Consider the following 21,390-nt stretch of genomic DNA (forward strand, 5'->3'; position numbering starts at 1 on the left):
GACTCTCTTCATTGTGAGATACGAATGGTGTCTACCCAACATAATGTTCCTCTGAAGACAGTATTGTGTGATACTGTTCACATTTTTCTGAATCGTACCAATTTCTCATGGTACTTCATGCAAGTGTTTCACACTGAGAGTCTTGTATCCGTGTGTGTTTCAACAGCACATCTTGATCGTCCAGCGGCAGCTCTCAGTTCTGGAGGAGGAGCTGGAGGAGTTTCGTCTGGCCCTCAGACAGTACATGGACTGTACCTGTGCCCAGACCGGATGCTTGCAGTCAGTCACTTCTCTCTCATTTCTTTCAAGAGTCATTGTGTCTTCACAATACATGTTCCAAAATCCCACTCTAAAAAGAGTGGAGCACATTGTCACTGAAACGGTGCCTCCACTGATCAAACTATGCTCAGAATATCAATGAAGGCAAAGAGAGGAGAAGCTTAGCGACGTCCTTAAACTCCTCCATGACTTCAAAGTCACCACATGACTTCTGAAGCTGTGAGTCTGAGTGGTGTCTGTACCTGGCCTGTGAAGGACTGGTAACCTGCAATTGTAGCCAGCATCCCCAATACAGGAATGAAAGGCAGATAAGGAATCACAACCTTTACTCTGCTTTATTTTATAATACCGATTTGCCTCACACCTGTCAATCTGGTTTGAGGTTTTAAACTTTTGTTGGCTTCTGTTTCTTTTGAAAAATGCATTGTAAATTGGCAGCAATGACGTGGATTTTGGCACAGCAAATCTACACTTATTTAGTCTTTTGAACAGAACCCAAGTGTAGTCACTAGCCAGTCTAAACGACAGTCAACATAAACTATTCATTCATGAGAGGAACAAATGTAGAACGAAGGAAGAACTGAAGGCATCACTGAACTGGGGGCGAAACACACAGTTACCTGTCAAACACATGCCACAAACACACGAAAGTAGGCTGCAGTGTCACGTTAAATAAACAATATAAATACGAGGAATAAAGATGAATGAAAGTATTAGTAATTTTCCATACAATGTCTTGCCTTCACTGGATCCATGGAGTTGCAGGAGAAGACTTGAACACGCAAGGGAAAACCTTCACAAAATACAGTCTTCTCTTGCTTGAAGGAACTTTAAATTTTAGATATTTCAACGCCGATTAAAACTGCAGTTTCTATTTGACGCGAGAGCTACCTAAACACATCTTAAGTAAAGACTCATAATCTTACACGAACATTTACATATTTGTGCTCTGAGGCTGGTCACGTCATCCGGCTGCTGCTAAATTGGTGCTCAGTTGAAGCGATAATAAAGCCAGTGTGATTTGTGCTAAACGTTGCAGCCCCGGGCTTAACATGAAGCTTATGCGTCCTGTCGTGTCGATCTTGTGTTTTAAAAACAGACAAACATCATGCCACCTCACCTTTAGAGGAACGCGGCCGTGGCTGCGTGAAAGACAATTAGCAGCTGCAGGTCATCGGGGGACGCGGCGCGGCAGTCTAATTAGCAAGTGGATGACTTGTCTTCTCTCTTGTTTTTGCATTTGGCAGCATCACAGTTCAGCGACTGGCTGGTGAATCACGATTCCTCCTCTATGAATTTTGGGAGCACAACAACGTGTGGAAGAAGTAAGTCCTCCCCAGTGCCACGTCGTGACTGAGGAACCCTCGAACGGAACCAAACTGTTCTCCTGCTGCTCCTGTAAAAGTCTGTTCCTCACACTCAGCTTTGTTCCGGCTCCACTGCTCATCTGTTGCCAGGCCTTGGGAGTCCCATTTTTTTAATTCATGATCAAGATCCACCAGGTCCTGGGCTCAATCTGGGCTCATGATGTTTCACACACATGACTTCTGGGTCCAAATTAGTCAATTATGCAAAGTCTCATGATGCACTGCAACAGTTCAAACTCTTATAGGTTTTATGACTAGCCAGCCTTTGACAACCTACAGGCTCATTTTTGTCAAGACCCAACCAACCAACTTGTGCAAAAAATGGTATTGACTACAAGAAAGGCACTCAGGGAGTGCAAACCTCCAACTGCCAAGCAGCTTCAGTCCACCCCCAACACAATCTCCCAATGACAGTATCCTGGATCCAAGTGCCAAAATGGTCATCTCTCCCAATGTTATATCATCCTTTTTTTAAATTCCTGGATCCAGGATCCATGGATCACTCCATTCCTTGTCCCATTACCTGAACGTTTCATCCAAGCCTGTAATGTTATTTTGAACGAACTAACGGCATGGAAAACATAACCTTCTTAAAGGGAGTAATCAGACATTTCTAGAAGTAGTGCGACAAGTAGATGATTGTGCTTTAAGGGCCACTTTGAAGCAATGTTCCCTCAGAGAGACATGTGGCTCTGCTTGTTGTTTAGGGAAGTGGCAACGGTATAAACAGTGTGAAGCTGTTGCTTAAAAGAGGACTGTCCCTGTAACAAGCACAATACTCTTTTAGGTACTTTGGTGTTGAAGTTTGTTCATGTAAAAATACTACATTTTTATCAACAAGTTTTAGGATTATGTTTTCTCTCGATCGATTGAACAGGTTTTAAGTACTGAGGTGGTTGCTGCATGACCAAATTGAGTTTCAAGATTTAAAAGGTCATGTACTATGTATAAGCTTACAAATAGAGATGCAGGCAGGGGATCGATTTGAGTGAAGTTGGCTCTTGGCTCTTGAGTAACTCAAATACAGTGTGTCGGAACACAACCCTTGCAGCACAAAAGCATTTCAGCCAAAGCAATTCCATGGTTTTCTCTGGGTAAACTCCACAGATGCGCATGACGGTAGCCTAGGGACCGTCCTCCAATTGACAAACAGTATAACAGCTGCTACCTTTGTTACATGGCTTAATATCTTGTAAACTGCACAACAAAAACACGTCATACTGATGGACGCTGTGTTCGCAGCACACTCTGTGGAAATACCATTGATACACATGTTAGCTAAGTGCTAACAGACACTTACATATAAAATAAAGTAAAATAAATAACACTAGTTGCAAGAGGCTTGGAAAATACAGTGGTACCTCGGTTCTCGACCACAATCCGTTCCAGAAGGCCGTTCAAAAAGCGATTTGTTCTAAATCTGAATCGATTTTTCCCATTACAATGAATGGAAAAAGAAATAATGCGTTCCAAGCGTTAAAATAGGCTTTTGTAGGAGTGAATGTAGAGTGTCTGCTGCAGGTGCGCTGTTCCTCTATGTGTGTGGCCGCTGCATGTGGGAGGGGTTGCCGAGTGAGTGACGTCTCTCCAGAAGTGAAGAGGTGCCCGGTGCGTGTCCAGCTCTGAATGTGCGCTTCTGTGCAGTTTGGCTGTGACAAAGTCATAAACCAAGTCACGCTCTGTCCCAGACTCGCCTCATCCCTGTCCCAGCTCCTGCCGACGGGCACCTCCCCTGTGACACTCTCCCACGGTCCAGTGTGGAGACAGGAAAGGTTTTACACCTCAATATGAAGAAAAAAACGTCAGTAAATGGAGCTAACGGGACACGTCTGCATACAGAGGCTGCGTTATACACAATAACAGAGCACATTGTGGGTCAGCTGCTCAGTCCGCGCACGTTTACGTGTTTTTTCTGGCTTTTTTCGGGGGCATTTGAGTTCTGGATTTTCGTTCAAAATCCAAAGCAAAAAAATCTCTAAATTTTTATTCGAACTCATATTTCTTTGAAGTCCGGGAAAAAAACAGACTTCAAAAACCGAGGTACCACTGTACAAAAATTGAAACCTAGAAAACAGCTTGTTAACTGACCCACAATGGACGTTGTTGTTGTGGGTCATGACATCAAAATCATTGGACGCAGCCTAGTTTTTGGATTTAAATTACAAATAAAAACACTTTGAGCCAACTGCATTTAGGTTTTACAAGCCATTTAAAAGGATCTGGCGGGCCGATTATGGCCCCCATGCATTGTGCTTAGCACCTGTGATCCAGGGTCTAATATGGCTTTCCACATCTTTAAAAAGACGATAGCAAAGAGTCAAACGTTGTGTCAGTCTGTGCAGCCACTGTATAATGCTGTTTTCTGTCCAGCCACCTGCAGACCAACTACAGTAAGACCTTCCAGAGGGCAAACGTGGACTTCCTGGAGACTCCAGAGACCATCACCACCATGCTGGTCCCTGGTAAGGTTTAGACTCATCATCTTGCAGTCACAGTGAAAAGGCTGTGGATAGTATTAGCCTGATAAAGATTTTGTGAAATTGCAAATGTAGATTTTTTTAAGCAAAAGAGTTGGAGCCGGGTCCACATTTCCACTTCAGTCTGAGATCAAACTGGCATCCCTCCGCCCTCTCCCCACAGCCTCCTGGTGGGTGCTCAACAACAACTGAAGTCAGACCCGTGACCTCAGTGACCCACTGGTCCACACACGAGACTGGACGCAGCCCCGACGTCACGATGACTCGTCCCCATGTTGTGACCTCCATGTGTCTTCATCGTCAGGTGGTAGCTGGAATAGTCCGAGTGTGTGTCTGTTTACACATAGGAGACGCGCCGTCGTCCGTGAAGCCATGACCTCACTAGATCTCTGATGTGACGTCTGAGGCGTGCGTGTGTGTGCGTGCGTGCGTGCGTGAGGGAGGGCAGGGGTGTGTGACGTAACTGTGTCAGTGGCAGCAGCTCGTTATTACTCTGTGACTCCTTCGTAGATTGTTAAGACATTTGTGCTTCTATTTGATACGTATATTTTAATCCTAGTTTGTAGACTTGTTTAATTTTCGGTGCTGATTTGATTTGCGACAAAAATAGGAGCCAAAGCAAAGATTTCTAGTCACCGCCACCTGGTGGATCTTAGTGGCAGCTGCAACGCTAATCGTGTGTCCTGCAAACCTCTCGTCGTGCTCGTCATCTTTTCAGTGGATTTTTATCATTTTAGTTGGATTTGAAGAAACATGTAACGAACCACGAATTTCAGTGGTGAGATTCCATGTTAGTCAGTCAGCAGCTTGGATGACTTTCTGCGAGAAATAGGTCCTCTAAAATGTATGCTGTTGAGTATTTGAGCCAAGGAAGGCGTTAAAATATATTTATTAGTACTTTGTAATGAATTTTAAATGAAGGCTTTATCATTTTACCTTTAGCTCAAAAGTGTAAATAAATTCAAATAAACTAACCATGTAAACTCAGCATTATTACAAGGACTTAAGAACATTAAAATATTGCAAAATTCTGTAGTATTAGATTATGAAGCAAAGTACCAGATACTATTAAATATGTGAGGTACCATCAAATATATTGAAATGAACTTTTAATATGTCAAGTAATAGTTTGTTTCAAGGACTTAAATTTTGCAAAAGTTATTCCAACATAACTCGAACTATATAAAAGTAAGCATGCTAAATATGACAGAAATGCCCAAAAATAAATAAATAAATATCACAAATTAAAATCATAATCCAGAATCCTAAAAAAGGGTTTAACAAGTTTGTGCTTTTTGAATGAATTCATGTCACCATATCAGAATTTCCAGCTAAATTATTGAGCGAACAGTGAATGTATTTATTGTATGACTCTTTGTTTAAGGCAGGTACTATGTCCGTTTCCTGCTTCAGAACCACCAGTGGGAAGAACTGCACCATGTCACTGTATCTCATCAAATCTGTAAAAATAAAAATAAAAAAACAAGCACGGCATCAGGTTTCTTATTTTATTGATAAATTATTATCTGAAAAAGAGCAACTGTTCACCATCCTCATCACACTACAGTACTCATTCTTGGATTTAAACTATGTACAGACAGTATCATCATCATCATCATCATCATCATCACATTCGTAACAAAGTCAGAGTCAGGCGTCTGAGTGCCCTCTGGCTCAGCTCATGGCAAGTGAGTCCCATGGAGGTCAGACAAGAGCGATGGGAGCCGAGTAAGGATTACATTCTAACAGGCAGGTGACGACGAGCGTTCTAAACATCCATGTTATCTGATGAAGATCGACGGTAGCGCCTCCCAGACCAGTTGATAAAAACAGCAGACTGGACAAACATTATCCAGACTGAAGAAATTACTTCATTATTACTTAAAAGTTAAGACAGCGTGGGAAACAGGAGAGGTTTTACGCCACACCGTCTTTATACTTTGATAAAAAAAAATTGGATGGAAAGTGTTTCACAACAGATGGCTGAATTTACTGCCATGTAAACATCTCAACTTGATCCTTCCTTTGCAGGTTCACCAGTTACTCCTTGTCATCCCATTCCCTGGGCAGCTGCTAGCCAGCTGCTAAAATGAACTGAGAATGGGTTAAAATGTATAAGGCCCATAGGCTACATCTGGACGGCAAAGTCTCATAACGCACAGTCAAATGTCCAAATCAAATTTGAATTCCTGATCTGACGCGAGATTCCCAATAGTCACTGGGTACATATTCTTCAGCAGCCGTTTCTGTTTTGCCTGCTCTGTCTGAGTTTGACATAAGATTCCTCTTATGCCTCATCTGTCAGCTGTTGGCCTTGATATTGTTGACTCTCTTCAGCATGGAATATGTTTCCCTCGGGCTCGGTGGTGCTGATCAAAATATACTGTATAACAGGCAAATAACAAGTGGCACTGGCAGCTGAGCCACCACCAGGACATTTGACGCTAGGCTCTCTGCTCAGTGTGCACTAGATGTTTTTTTCATTGAACAATGTACCCTCTTTCTGCACTGAAATGATGAAATAAAAGAGGCACCATATCGCTGTTACTCGGTATTGACAAACATGAATCAGTAGAACAACTCCTTCCCAAAGTTGGCACAGGCTCGCAGCATCACCAGCTCCAGGATTCACCCCCCCCAGTACAATATGGACATACATGTGCATGTTGACATCAGCATGTTCTGAAAGCAGTCTGAGGTTCAAACTAGCAGCAAAAAAAAAACAAGTATTGCATATCATCAAAGTGCAATCAGCCAAGGAAACGTTTCCGTTAAGCACATCTTAACATAAACTGCTTTTCAAAGGACCTTGGGAAGAAACGCACACATCATGTGGTTGGACAAATCACTTGCAATCTCTGATTTGGTCCCAGATTGTGAGTCTCACTTCGAACTCTGGCATATGTACAGATCGTCCAGGGACTTTTTTGACTGCAAATGAATGGCACAAGATGAGACACTGAGCTCTCTTCATTTCCTGCAGCGTCAGGTTTCAAGCATTTTCCCCATATCCCGACGTTTGCCAGACACATTTAAGGACAATAAGATTTATGTTGTTCGGTGTCGAACCCAATTTGCTTTCGTGTATAATATCTTGTCTAACATCAGGAAAACATATCAGAAGGACGTGTTATGATCCCGTATTGACTTACGGGTGGTAAAAAAGACGATATAAACTACAGATGGAGATGATGACCCAGAGATGACCTAACCTTCTTCTTGCACAGATGAAGCAGAACGCTAACATTCAAATGTGGCGCTGGTCAGTTGCGTTCATTCTCCGTCCATAACTTGCGTAATGAGGATCTTGGTAAAACTGTTGGTACCAGTTATCTCTTAAATGGACTGATGTTGTTCAAAAAACCCAGTCAGTCTGCACACGGGAGGAGACGGTATATAGCTGTATAACAGACTCGCCAGCATATGAAAAGGGGCTGTTGCGTCACATACTAGCAACACATTTAATACTGGAGACAATTTCAAAACTATCATTCTAAATATAGAGAAATGAAGGCAGGTTTTGATATGCATTTCTGCTCACACTTCCCACCATTATGATCATGATGCCTCAAAACCTGAAAGGAATCACGGCATTACAAAGTTTGTCATCACTTCGATTCGAGGCCAAACGCTCACTTGTCATAGATCAACCCTGATGTGTTCGAACAACTCAAAGATAGATTACGTTTTCATGACACGCACGCACTCACAAACACGCAGGCTTCCTTGCTGCTGAACATGACTTGCCAGCAAGATGCAGACAAACTACAGATGGAGTTCTGGTCTCCTCTAGGCAAAGCTGTTTTCGGGGTAGCTGACTTTTATCACCCCCCAGTAACAGGCTCGTATCAGACAGATGAGGCCCAGCAGGTAGGCCAAGGCCCACGACACGTAGGTGGCGTTGTAGCGGTTGGCAAAGTCCCGTGTGCCAACCTAGAAACAGAGCAGGAAGATTAACTTTCATCTTTGAATTTGTTTTTATAATTCAGTTATAAAGCACCTTGAGTTGCGCTCATAATGTTTAATACAGTTTGATCAATTCACTCATAATGTGTGACAGAAGAGAAATTTCATTTTTTTTAAATCATCAAAAAGCAATATAGTGTTATACTCACTGTCAGACCCACGCCAATGAAAATGCAAATCAAGCCTACAGTTATATAAGCACAGCAGCGCCTCCTAGGGAGCGCACTTCCCACAGACGAGCTGAAAATAAAGGAGAGAAAAAAAAAGAAAATGAAGAGTGACACAAAGCCTAGGATGTATTTTGGTTATTTGACTATTTATATAAGACTAAGTATTTGCTGCAGAGAAATATATTTGTTCTGAGCCTCCTGAAATTGCAATTGTAAGTATTTAAATCACTCTACTCTGCTATCAATAGGGTTTTCTAATACTTAAACAAATGTGTTTTATAACATATATTTAGTTACCCACCTCTATAACATTACAGCTGCTTTTTCAGCACATAGTTTTATTCTATCCTCCCTGAAATGCTGAAATACATATTTCACCCACCAAACTTCGCTCATATGACTCCAAACACATGTATCTAGCATCGAGCAAATAGTGAAATCAGCATCAGCTCTGAAGCCCCTCAGCTCTCACATGAATCTCATGTGACTGGACTAACACATTCTTCAGGAATCAGTGATGCTGAATAGGAGGTCACCTGACTTCTCAACTTCTTCAGACTCAGTTAACTCTCCCTGTTTATTTGTGATGTATTGCAACTTACCAAACATGATTTCACTTCATTTTACCTTTTAAAGACATGAGGATAAAACAATCTCAATCGCTTTTCAATAGTTATAAGCTAAAACTGGGCTATCCGTTATTTTAATAGGAACATATGTTAAAGCAAAAAAGCAAATGCTCTGTTTGTTTTGCATACAGTGAAATATTACATATATTTTAAATATATGTAATAATAATATTCATATTTTATATTAATATATGTAATAGCTCACCATTGTACAGAATAATTTACCAAAACACCTTGCTATCTTAAACATATACAGCAATGAGCCGGAAATAACCCTGTTGGCCTTACACTAAAGACAAATGTATATTAAATAAATAAACAAATAAGACATCCTATATAGCACAACAAATCTCATTAATAAACAAACAAACAAAAACGCCTTCAAATAAATTGATATGCAGAAATAAAGAATATATAGGAACCAACTCTAACAAACAAAGACAACTGATAATCCAAAACGTACATATTGTATATTAAATCGTTAATAAGGAAACATTAATAAAACGATAATACTGACTATATACACAGTACATAATGTGCGTAGTTTGGGGTAAACAGACAAACCCATGCTCTCACATGCCGACTAACAAAAACTTATTCATGCATTCGTATTCTTCCACCAGGACCACTAATAACTCTCTCCTCACTGGCATCAACAAGAAATCTCGATCACGTCTCCCGCTGGTTCAGAACTGGCTCAGCTTATCACTCCAGTGATCGCTTCACTGGCTCCCTGTCTACTTTAGATAGACTTCACTGATAACTTTCAAAGCACTGCTGACCCCCGACGAGCCAACCAGGACCCCCAGACCCTCAGGTGGGTCTCCACTTGTTGTTTCTTATAATGTAGTGTATTAAGAGGTGACAGGGCCTTTTCTGCCAGGGCTCCTCAACTCTGGCACAGTCTGCCAGAGGAGATCCCAAACACACTGCCATCTCCAAATCCCTGCTAAAAACTCACTTTTAAAGGCTTCTTTCCTGAAATATCCTCTGAACATTTCCTTACTTTAGTTGTCACTCATTCATGGCCTAGCTGCCAACTTAGTTCCTTCACTCTTTAGGCGGTAAAGCACTCAGTGAACAACGTTGTGAAAAGTGCTACATAAATAATACTTTATTATTATTATCATTATTATTGTTGTTGTTGTTATTATTATTATTATTAAATATAGAACTATATCTGCATGCAATCTGCATGCCCACACTGGTGCAAATTAAATTTTCTCCTTCGAAAACTCACTAAATGAATGCAAATGTTTTCCCTTCAGTAGCACAAGAGTGGAAACCTCCATTCAGTGTCTGGTCCTGACCCTGGCATGAAATAATCATCTTCCACGTCTTCATGACTCCAAAGGACAATTCTTGAACGCCATGTTTTTCAGGTTTCTTCCATCGATTATAGCCAGATGCTAATGTTGTTACTCACATTTTTTTGCAGTGGGGACACTTGGCTAGCGTGTTAAATCGAAGCTCCATCCACTGCAGAGAAAACAAACGTGTGCTTTAGTGAGTACACAACAATGTCGTCCAGCACCAACAAAAACACACTGATCACCAGGTGCTGCTATAGGAACTCTGTTAGTTAGGAGGTCAATCAAAGGCAGCCTGATTTATTAATTCCACCTTAACTAATAAAGTTTTTATGCATGAAAATAATGAGAACAATGGCGAACGAAAATCATTTTAAAACTGCTGATTATGCTGATTTGAGAAGGCAGCTAAGGAAAACGCCGCATGAGCCGAAGCGTGAATCAGGCCACAGATTACTGGAGGAGGTTAGACTGGTGTTATAAATCCCAGCACGGCCAACTTCATCAACCTGTTGTGCCGGAGCGGAGCCGTCACTCCAGCGGCCGATCATCGGCTGCGATCTGCTGTCATCGCTGCCCTACAGCAACACGTTCACATGTTAAAACTAGAGCAGCCTGCCGCAGCATGAGAGTGACCACACCATCACTTGAGCTCAGAAGTAGAAGTTCTTTTCCACTATTGCTCTATGCAAGATGATCGAGCAACAACTTGGCCAATGAAAAAGTAAGGGATCTAGTATGATTGATGAACGCACCAAGAACGTGTTGCCGCAGTGACCACAGACCACCCTCATCCCCTCAAGCTGGATGGGGAGCGCCGGCTGGGCGGGCTGCTCCTCTGGGATCACCATCACGGGGCTCAGGTTGATGATGCGTCTGCTGTCAGGGGAGACAAGGAAGTGGAACTCAACAGTCGAGACGCGCGTAAGACGGAACATTTTAGAGCAACATTACAAACGAAGTCAATGATATAATGCGACGTACGTGTAATGAGTTTCATTAAAAAAAAAAAAAAAACAATAACCAAATGCACAAGTATCTTTCTCTTGTGTTTTCACTCATCATCTTTTCAGCAAGCTACAAAGTTTACATGAGTCCATGGCTCTTACCAGTTTGGCCGGGGACATCCTATCCTCCTGGATGTGTCTTTGCAGATGAGCAGGCAGTTGCAGGGGCACCTCACATACTTCTTCCCAGTGGGCGGGTTCTTTATAGGCTGCAACAGTCAGTACATTAGATCCACTGCTGCACTGAGTATCTGTGTTGACATAAACAGCAAAGTCTTCTGGGCTCCACGAGGATTGTTCTGTTGTTTGATGTTTTAGTTATGAACATTCATATTGAAGAGGAAAGTGATGTCACAACAGTCTTTTTTCTCAGAGTTGGAGCCCAGCACAATACAACGGAAGGTCATTGTTGTTGTTGTGAGCTTGTCACCGTAGCAACTGTGAAAAAACCCCCAACGCTTCAAATAAATGTCATCTCACTCGGTACACATCATCGGTGGAAGGTGTCCGGCACTTACTGTGGCTTCATTGCAGACAGTGCACTTGACCACATGCTGATGCAGTTTGCCGTCCAGGTTGATGAGCGACTGGCAGACGCGACAGGTGATGACAGGCACACCGCCGGCATCCGGGCTGGCGATGGCTGTGTAAGGAGGAGGTAGTTCAGCTTTGAGAAGAAAGCACATTCAAGATGTTAATGCATGCATCTGCATTCAGGGGCCACTTTCATGTCACATGCCAGGGTTAACAGGACAGGACAGTCCAGCAGAAACATATATATATATATATATATATATATATATATATATATATATATATATATATATGCCATAAAATATCACTATGAGTTCAGTGAAAACTAATATTTTTAAGAGAAATGTAAACACAATAATACATAAGGATGAAGAAAGTTGGATGTGTGGCATTGGTTGGCTTCAGCTGTCAAACAACAACAAGCATGAAATGAGGTCTGTGGTTGGCTGGTCTTAGCACTGGTTTGAAGCATGAAAGTGCCAATTCTGAACGCCTCAACTTTACATGCAGGGGAATTGATATGGTTCATTTCAATGTCTGGAATGTTAATACCTTGAAATGTATAGGATAAATGAATCATTCAAAATTAAGATCAATATTTTTCTTGCAAATGCCAACTGTAAAAAGGGGACTACGTTCAATGTCAACATTTTGTGCTGCTTATTCCCGGCATGCACAGATGGGAGAGGACGGCACATGTGGCAAAAGGCCTTTCCATACAGGTCTCAATGCCATTGCAGGGAACAGAATGACAAACATCCACAAATCCACACCTGATCATGGCTTTAAATAAAAACAATAGTACAGTATTTTAGCTTTCATCTGACACACACATAAACACAACGTTGTGCAGTACAGTGATCATGTGCTTGCTTTAATCTCAGTAGAGTGAGAACCAAACTTACATCCTACAAAGCTCTTTGACAAACATTTAGGAGATAAAGTGAATGACAGTCAACCACTCAGAATAGATCAGCATTTTTTCAGTTGAAATGTTGATGTCTGTCATTATGCAAAAACAATTAAATAATCACTCTATAGCTGCCAAACAGTGTTTTTGAGGTCACATTTGGACATTCCTGCCGACCTGGGAAAGCAGAACCATATCTAGACATTGACACTTTCTCCCATGGAAACCCTCACGAGTCTCCTCATGTGACACAGCCCGCCAAGCCTTGAGTACCTCTTGCTTGTGAAAAACAACAACCACAAAAGAAAGAGCTCTCATGCATTGTTAGAACTATAAAGAGGACTTTCTGTTACATTTTAACCAAACTAAAGGAAATAAAAACCCTGTGACAGTAATAAACATCCAAGACTTCAACCTAAATCTTTCAGATACAATCTCAGAACTCGAATATATTTGGATGTATTTTTCATCCGAGTATGGGTAAAGGTTATAATTCTCAAATACGTGCTACAGTCAGACAGAAAAACTCTTTAATCCCATATTAATCCGGCATAATTAGTCTACATATTTTCACGTTTAATCCCAACTCTGAAAAAGTAAACAGGCATATTTTATATTAATTTAATGAATATCTCTCTAAATACAGTATTTTCTAATTTAGTTTTAACACAAAATATGTCCCACTCGCTTCTGTTGACCAACAGAACGATTTGGCTCAGGAGTTGCATCTGCAGTGACAGATGGAGCCGTGCTCCAACACATATTCAGTGAGCAGAGATCTGACCACAGTGATGGCAAACATTGCAACCCTGTGAGTGTGGCACGGAGAGAGAGAGCATTAAGAACAGAGCTCCGGACCAAAAAAGCCAGTCTGGTCTGAGACTGAAACTGAATATACGAGCTATACGTTTCCACTGTCGTCCCTCTGGGCCTGTGGAAAGATGAGAAGGCAACATCCAGCGCCAGTCCAACTCTTCTCCTCTGTGTTCCAACATACGCAGGGTTGTGGGAGTTGTCCTTTGCTTATGTGCAGCTGTGATAGTTTATGAATCATTTTGGGGCCCAGTAACAGACATCCACACTTATGGCCCACTTACACTCCACCACTCATAAATGCCAGTATTCATCTACCAGGAAGTCATGTGGCACTTAAATGTAAAGTGCAACTAACTATTGTTTTCTCACTCTATTTATTCTCTACAGTATTTCCTGCAACTGAGTGAAATTTCAATCAGCGTTTTTGTGGCTCACAACAACAACTTTCCTAATTTATCTGATCATTTCACAAAGTGCTGTTGCAGCAGTGTCAACCCTTTATATCGAAGAGGCCTACAGAAGTAGAAATAATCCATGAAGCACTGAGAAAGAAAGAGTCGGAAAGTAGGCCAGACAATGCATCCTGACATTCATCCACAGTGTCACTTCTTGGGTTATAGCAGTCTGTCAGAGGGTTTAGGAATAATCCTGTTGCAAATCTGCAGGGAATTTGGCAAGATGAAACCACGGCAGACAAACATGCAGCGGGTCAATATTTCTATATGAATCTACAAATATATGTGTAATATGCCTGTAATTACTACCTCGTTCTTTCTGCATCGCAATTTAAGCCTCAACTCATCTGCCTCAACTTCAGACATGGATATGATAATATTTGAAAGCTTCATAAATTCCCATTTCCAAAACCATGCGATATTTATTGTGGTTAAGCTTTTGTTTGTAACCAATGAAACAAAGTTTTATTATGAAAGGTTTTGATTTCCTGTCCAACCAGAGCAAGTGAAACTGGATGTTTGGCAATAATCTAATTTTAACAAATAATGCAAGTTTACCAATCCCATTGCTTCATGCTAAGTTCCACCCTCATTTTTAGAATGAACCAAACTAGATTTTTCCAGAATGAAAGTAACATACAACATGACATACAACACAACGGATGATTCCATCATCCACTACCATGTAGTATTCACTACATCTGGTGTTATTGTGTGCAGTATTTTGGGTTGAATTAGCAACATGCTTCATATAATAAGAATATCAAATAAGATCATGTGTGACGCATAAGTCCAGGGTTACACATGAACCTGGATTTTAAAGGGTTCAAGTTGTTTTGAATCGCCCACTCCCAGAGTGTTGCTCCTCACAGAGGCTCTTGGTGCGGTCTCATGCAGAAGTTGCTTCTAGAATGCAGAATGTAAAATCGAATGCCAAGTCACGCTTGGAGTCTTGAGTGGATGAATGGTTTATGAGCTACAATTGGCCAGGTCACTCAGCTCTGCATGCATTACTGCACTGTAACCTACATTCCTGTCTTTACTAAGCAGAAAGTACAAGTGAGATCTCCCAGCTCAACATGTGAATGTCTCCACTTGATGCGAGGAATGCCTTGCTTAAGAGGATAAACACACATGTTCAGGGTCAGCAAAACATGAAAAATAAGCAGGAGAATGCGTTAAGAACGCACAGGCGCACAGCAGGCAGGAATATAGCAATGTGAGCATAGATCTCTGGTGAAGTAATGTATGCAGATTTGCAGCCGGACAAAAGCTTTTCTCAGCGACAGTGAATAGTGCTGATCTCGACTCTACACCACAGCAATAGTGAGGTGTATATGAATAGGAGACAGCAGCAGACAGTGATGTCGGCCACCGCTGAATCGTGATGCGGTGAATCCTGAGCTGGTTGTTATTTGCAGGGCCTCCAGTCTAACCCACTGCTCCAGTTCTCACACTGGATGAAGCTCCACCTTTCTGCTCGCCTCTGATGCCCAGGCTGCAGTTCACGCCAACCCGATCCTCCCCGCGATGATTCAGCACGAGTGGACCATGTTTACCTCTGGGACTGGAATCCTGCGGGTATGGGGGTGCGTTGACAGTCACGTCGGAGTTGGGGGTCGACAACAGTGGGGATCGCTCGTCCACGCCGTCGGAGGCCATATCGTCAGCCGGGGATCGTTAGGAGAGAAGAACGGCGGCAGCTCGTCTTCATCCAGCGGCTTGTTGTTGGGACCGACTCTCTCTGTCCAGCAGCGCCGCGGTGACGGCAGCCTGGTGGAGGGAGGAGCTCTGCGCTGGTGCACGCCCCCGGATGGCCCAAGGCCTGGGTAGGGCTCTAACCACCGCATGTACTGTAGATGGGACTGAAGTGGGGTGTAATGCAGTTAAAACACTAAATTCTACAATTTAAAATTCGTATTTATATGTATTCTATCTAAAGCACTAGTACAACTAGTCGACTAACCGTTAAGGCATTCGGTGACTATCAAAATAAACAATAGTTATAGTAATATTACAAACAAATATATAGTCAAACCAAGAGAATTTAACAAACTGCTATACTAAAAAGCGTAAAATACAGTCTGCAACATTCAACGGGAATTGAAAAAAAAAAATCCTGCATAAAATCTAAAAAGATGTTTCCAACTTTTTGTTTTTGGTGTCACCTGCAAGATATTTCATTCACCTTCACCTGTGAAGGTAAAATATCACACATTTTTCGTGTTTAATAAAGGTCTTTGAGATTCTTAGTATGTCACTATTTATTGACTATTTAGAAGCAAGCATTGCCACTATGTAGCCAGTGAAGCAATACCGGTCTTAGTCACTAGATGTCACTAAGAAACTGTAAAATGCACCATTGTCTTAGCCAATTGTGACCTCACTTTTCCAAAGGATGTGGTCAGACCATGTTTTGGTATTCTCCGAATACACTGACTTTCCTTTCAGTTTGAGCCAGTTGATGACGTTGTTTCAGTACTGTATATCTCATGTCTGATTTGTCTGATTTTAGTTGCTCATAGATGTACATTCAAAGTAAATTCTGCATTTTACTTTTGCTGTATGTAAAGAACATGAAGATGAGTCGTGGGTCAAACTATTCAGACTGCAGACTGCCACCTCTTCATAACCTGTATGTCACCAGGACTCAGTGACGTGCAGGTCGGATCAGAACTGACCCTTCTCACCCTGGTCATGGACTGTTTGTCCCTCTTCCCTCTAGCAGGAGGCGACGGTCCATCCAGACCAGAACCTCCCGTCACAGGAACAGCTTCTTCCCCTCAGCCATCAGACTGTTGAATTCGTGATCAGCCCTTGTTGTTTGTGGTTTATTTATTTATTAGTTCCTTCTATTATCATTTTATGTTTTGCTTATTTATTTATTTATGTTCATTGTTGCACAATGTACCAAAGCACTTGCCTAGTTGCTGGACTCCTCACTGACATTGGCAATAAAGCTGATTCTGATTCTGATTCACTAAATCATCATAAGTCCAACAACTTTGAAACAAGTGAAGTCATGGGAGAACATGCTGCTGAGCAAAGCAATCCTCGTGCGCTCAAGCATGGATCCGGAGACGGCTTTAGCTCATCCTCTAGCAATGCAACTGGTGCCAAAACTGGTCCCTAATTCCTGCGTGATTATGTCAGCGCACGGGAGACTCTGTAAAATACACACAGATGGTTTGCATCTTCCACAATTGCGTCACAGCCCAGGGATGATTCTGATAAAAACATGTTTTAAGCAGCTTGAAGACAAACCGTGTGCGTACCCAAAGGCACTGTTCGATGTGTTTGTTTAGCCAATTTCAAGGAAGGCTGGACGTGTTTAGGACATTGTAAAATGGCTAATAAATTCCAGAGGCTTCCAACTCTTGCCAGCTCAGAGACTGGCTACTTTCTCAAAAGAGCAACAAACTTAGTGCAGATTGGAATATACACAAGTGAAGTGGAGAGATTTGTGCCTTTAAGTTACAGCCCAGTGAATTAAGAACATCTGCATGGTTCTGAGGTTGTTGCTTCTGGCTGCTGTTGCAGAAACAGTGTTGGCTGAATCAGACTGCAAGTCGACTGGCTGCAGGCAAAGACTCATTCTTTCCGACTACTTCATCCACCAGAGAGACGCGCCTGCCTTCGCACACAGCACTGCTGCTGGGGTTTCTTCACAAAGTAAGTGAATCGCTCACCGACAGAAAAGCTACATTTGTGATTGTTTGTGCTGAGTTATGATGAGATTTCCGAGTCTGTGCCTCTTTTTTTGAGTAAGCCCAAGAAACAGGTTTAGAGGAGCAAAGCCTTGGATCAACTCGCAGTGTCATAGTTTAAGCTTCCATTACAACTTGTGTGACCAAACCAACGAAGAAGATTAGACAAGTTTAAAAGTGTGTTTTGATTTAAATCATAACCTTGTCATTCACTGGTTAAACAAGTGAAATACTTACTTCACGGTGGTCTGTATTCCATATAAGTAGATCGTCCACATTTTTACTGTAATTTCATCTTCAACAAGCATCAGGAATGTGACCTTTTAATGGTGGCTTTGACTTTGATTGGTCCGCCGCCATAGGGCTGCGATTGGAAATGGATTTTCAGAAGAGAAAAGCATGTCCGACAGTTTTATAATATATATTCACAGTTCAGGCAGAACTGGCTGACCTCAGGTCGAACACTGTGATAAAACAAAGCAGCCTCACAACTTAACTTTGGACCCCACATCACTCTCCTTCAGATCAATACTTTTATTTTGATTTTCTAGCTTGATGTTTGAGAAAATATGTGCAGTTTCTTCATCGAACAAGGCCATTTCAGGATGGGTGTTTAAGCCATGTGTCTGTCAGGGTCAAGTTGTTTACCATTGATCATATTAATCCCAATCCAACCACAGTCGATGCATGAATTCACTTCCAATTCACTGTCCAAAACATTACACGTTCTATTGCATTGGATTTTGTAGTAGCGTGAAGCAGAATGTTACATGATGCTAATGTCATAATGTTTGTTTGGTTTCAGTTGAGAGATGCTCCAGCGGGCACTGTGCAGCACTTGGCTGTGCCTCCTGATGGGCCTGTGCTTCACAGCTCAAGGAGTCCAGACAGCCAAGCTCACGTCAGCGATTCCCTTCTTCGATGAATCGGGTGAAGCAGAGCTGTTTGACCAGGAGGCGGGTTCAGGTGTCCCTCCTCTTCACCTTCTGCACAACCTCCACGCCGACAGTCCGTTCATCACAGAAGCTCCCGGAAAACCAGTGAACTGCACCCAGAGATTTTGGTTGCCGCCAACCGACAATGTCTGTTGGGGAGATATGGCAGAACCTGAAGACCTTGCCAAGTCGCGTTTGCTGGTTCTGCAGAACAGGGCTGCTCTGGAAGCAGTGTCCACCTCCACTGGAGTGGAGGAAGGTGGAGCCTCATATGACTATCAAGCCAGAGAGGAGGTCCAGGGCGTCGTGTCAGACCACCAGACTGTTGTAGAAACCTTAGAGACCATGGAGAAGGTCTTCGCCTCATTGGAGGAGTTGAGGAGAGACGGGAAGGGGGGAAACATCTTCAGCAGGTCAGTCAACTGTTAGCAAAATTCTTACTTTAAAACAGAGCATTGTGAACATTTAACAATACATGTATTCATGCACCACAACACTGTACTATGTCTTAGACATGCCGCTTCCCCACAATGGAGGTCAGTGACCCTGGAGTAGACGCAGGGGTCACATAACCCCATGCACTTCAGACAAAAATGTGGTTAAATAAGCAACTATTATCATTTTTGCAGCATGAGGGCACAGCTGAGCGACACCAGGGACGCCATGCAAGGGAAAGAAAAGCTGTTCAACAACCTGGAGAACCAGTTTTCCACTCTGGAGAAAACTTTGCTGGACATACAGCTACGGATCAGCAAACTTATACAGCAGTAACATCATCAGCCTGGATCTCCACTGGTCTTTTGTTAGATGTTGGTGTTGAACGCATGATTATTTAATTTGATCTTAAATCAATGTTGATACAGAAATCACAGTGACAGTTTTATTACCAAGCCCATGTGTGGACTTCATGGTTGGTTTTACAAGCTCTGGTAAAGACATCAGGTGTAGAATCTTTACACGTCTCACTTGTTCCTTGCAAGATGTATACTTAAGGGCTTAAAGGCAAAATGTTAATCCTGCAAATGTATCGGATTTAAACAGACTTGATAAGAATTACATTTAGAATCCCTAATTTCTTCAAAACATGTATTACAGTGGAAGTTTTTTTTCTTGTTTAGCTTGCTACATGAACAATTTGGAAGATTTTAATCAAAAACTGTGAGTTAATGTAAGAAAAGTGAGTATAACGACAAGAAAACAAGAAAGAAAATTACATTATAAAGAAAATCAATATTAATATTTAAAATTACCATAAAAATACCTGCAAAAAAACATAACATTAAAGAATACAATTAAGTTCAATACAAATACAACAGTGACATTCTTTATATACAAAATACTGTAATTTTATTTCATTTTTTTCATTTCATATGAATGACTTTCAGAGGTCCTCTTTTAGCAAGCAAAACTGCAAATGCTAAATGCACCTGTCACTATTTTAATTCTGACCATCAAGTATGAAAACATATTGGACCAAACATTATAAATATTGACCATCATCATTACATGGGTGAAATTTTGTTTCTTCAGTTGCTGTTAAAGACTTATCCACTTCTGTTACAGTCCATCGCCGCAGTCATCAATGTCATTTTTGGACGTGACAACCTATATTTACTGCTATCCTCTAAGTGCATCTCTCTAGTGTAACTTTCTCTTACTGTGATGATGCTCAGTCACATGATCACTTCAACCAGCTGTGTTCATTGTGGTCATTTACATTCCTCCTTCCTCTGGAATCAGCGGGACAGACACTTGGTCCACATCTTAGACACATTCACAGTTCTGCTATTAAATATCTGCTTCCTCTTCATCTTGCATCTGCTCTAAGGACTGGAGGTAATCCCTCGCCAGGATCTTCTTCGGAAGTATATCTGTGAATTAAAAAAGGCATGACATTATAACTGTGTATTTCATTTCATCTAAAAGGAAGCACAATTAGACACACTTGTTCTACATTTGATCCTGACAAGAGCAACAGGACCACCCTTTCATAATAGGAAAAGAAATTATTTCTGAGACTAGAATTATGAACTACAGACCATAGAACAGTCTCAGAGGAGACATGTCACTCATTGCTGTCAGATTAAAACAGTAACGTGCGGCAGCATTTTCACATCAGAATCAGAATCGAATTTAGTGCCACGGTCAGTGGGGATCCCACCAACTAGGAGAGTGCTTTGGAATAAAGTGCTCACAAAAACTAAAATAAAATAAAATACTACCTGGCCAGGACAAGTGATGATTTATTTGAAGACATTCGGGAGGATTCAGCACAATTTAGAATGAAAAAACTGACACGCTCGCAGCTAATCTATTGACCTGACCTGCAAGAAAATTGAAGGTCTCGGTCTCCTCAGCAGCGTTAGCCAGGTCACTGTACGACAAACTGTTGGTGTCTTTTCCAGAGCCATTGTTGAAGGAGGACAGAGCCAAGTGTTGGACAAACAGCTCCTGCGATATGACATTACAGGTTTAAAAGCGGGATTTACCGGAATGGTTTGTCGCTGCATTGAAGTATAGCAGAGAAGACACCGGACAAACACGCCGGTGCGAACAACTAACCGTCGCCTTGGTGGTGAGGAAAAGAGCGTCCTGGTTGATGCTGGACACATCAGGGGAGCTTTTCATGATCAGCCTCACCCTCGACGTCGGTAAGGAGATTATTTTCTTGGCGTTCGGCGTGTGGTCTTCATTCTTTGGGCTATTTTGCGACATGCTGACAAGACTGCAGCGGCAAAGAAACAAGCGGATATTCAAGTATTGTTTTGAGGTGTGACGTCATTCTTCTTCTGCTTATTGCTGTGGCTGCTGGGCCACTGCAGCGCCCC

At 41.9% G+C, this 21,390-nt stretch overlaps 4 protein-coding genes across 8 annotated transcripts in view; 2 read left to right on the top strand and 2 right to left on the bottom strand.

Annotated features, from left to right (window-relative positions):
* necab1 (N-terminal EF-hand calcium binding protein 1) overlaps positions 1–5,617 on the top strand; it is a 28,283-nt gene extending 22,666 nt beyond the window's left edge. For all 3 annotated transcript variants that reach the window (XM_053861420.1, XM_053861421.1, XM_053861419.1), the window contains 4 exons: positions 167–279; positions 1,527–1,604; positions 4,017–4,108; positions 4,287–5,617. In XM_053861420.1, the coding sequence (XP_053717395.1) occupies positions 167–279; positions 1,527–1,604; positions 4,017–4,108; positions 4,287–4,315 (312 nt within the window). In that variant the 3' untranslated portion in view covers positions 4,316–5,617. The remainder of the gene's footprint in view (positions 1–166; positions 280–1,526; positions 1,605–4,016; positions 4,109–4,286) is intronic.
* pip4p2 (phosphatidylinositol-4,5-bisphosphate 4-phosphatase 2) lies at positions 5,602–15,691 on the bottom strand. Of its 3 annotated transcripts, none has more exons than XM_053861425.1 (8): positions 15,480–15,691; positions 11,724–11,848; positions 11,308–11,414; positions 10,954–11,077; positions 10,708–10,776; positions 10,315–10,367; positions 8,239–8,329; positions 5,602–8,056 (listed from the first exon to the last, which is right to left on the bottom strand). In XM_053861425.1, exons 1-8 carry the CDS (start codon positions 15,580–15,582, stop codon positions 7,913–7,915), a joined length of 816 nt encoding a protein of 271 aa, XP_053717400.1. In that variant the 5' UTR covers positions 15,583–15,691; the 3' UTR covers positions 5,602–7,912. The 3 variants fall into 3 exon arrangements, with proteins under 3 accessions (XP_053717400.1, XP_053717399.1, XP_053717401.1); XM_053861424.1 differs by having other exon boundaries at positions 5,603–8,056; positions 11,724–11,872; XM_053861426.1 differs by lacking the exon at positions 10,708–10,776 and having other exon boundaries at positions 5,603–8,056; positions 11,724–11,872.
* Positions 15,692–17,527: 1,836 nt separating this feature from the next.
* On the top strand, positions 17,528–20,407 carry si:ch211-57n23.1 (uncharacterized). Its single transcript, XM_053861430.1, has 3 exons — positions 17,528–17,592; positions 18,433–18,975; positions 19,192–20,407. The coding sequence occupies exons 2-3, from the start codon at positions 18,440–18,442 to the stop codon at positions 19,331–19,333; spliced, it is 678 nt and encodes a 225-aa protein (XP_053717405.1). The 5' UTR covers positions 17,528–17,592; positions 18,433–18,439; the 3' UTR covers positions 19,334–20,407.
* Positions 19,413–21,337, bottom strand: chrac1 (chromatin accessibility complex subunit 1). The gene is made up of 3 exons (XM_053861431.1): positions 21,125–21,337; positions 20,887–21,013; positions 19,413–20,433 (listed from the first exon to the last, which is right to left on the bottom strand). Exons 1-3 carry the CDS (start codon positions 21,275–21,277, stop codon positions 20,351–20,353), a joined length of 363 nt encoding a protein of 120 aa, XP_053717406.1. The 5' UTR covers positions 21,278–21,337; the 3' UTR covers positions 19,413–20,350.
* Between the last annotated feature and the right edge of the window lie 53 nt (positions 21,338–21,390).

Source organism: Synchiropus splendidus, chromosome 4 (genome assembly GCF_027744825.2).
Source record: "Synchiropus splendidus isolate RoL2022-P1 chromosome 4, RoL_Sspl_1.0, whole genome shotgun sequence".
Lineage (NCBI taxonomy): Eukaryota > Metazoa > Chordata > Actinopteri > Syngnathiformes > Callionymidae > Synchiropus > Synchiropus splendidus.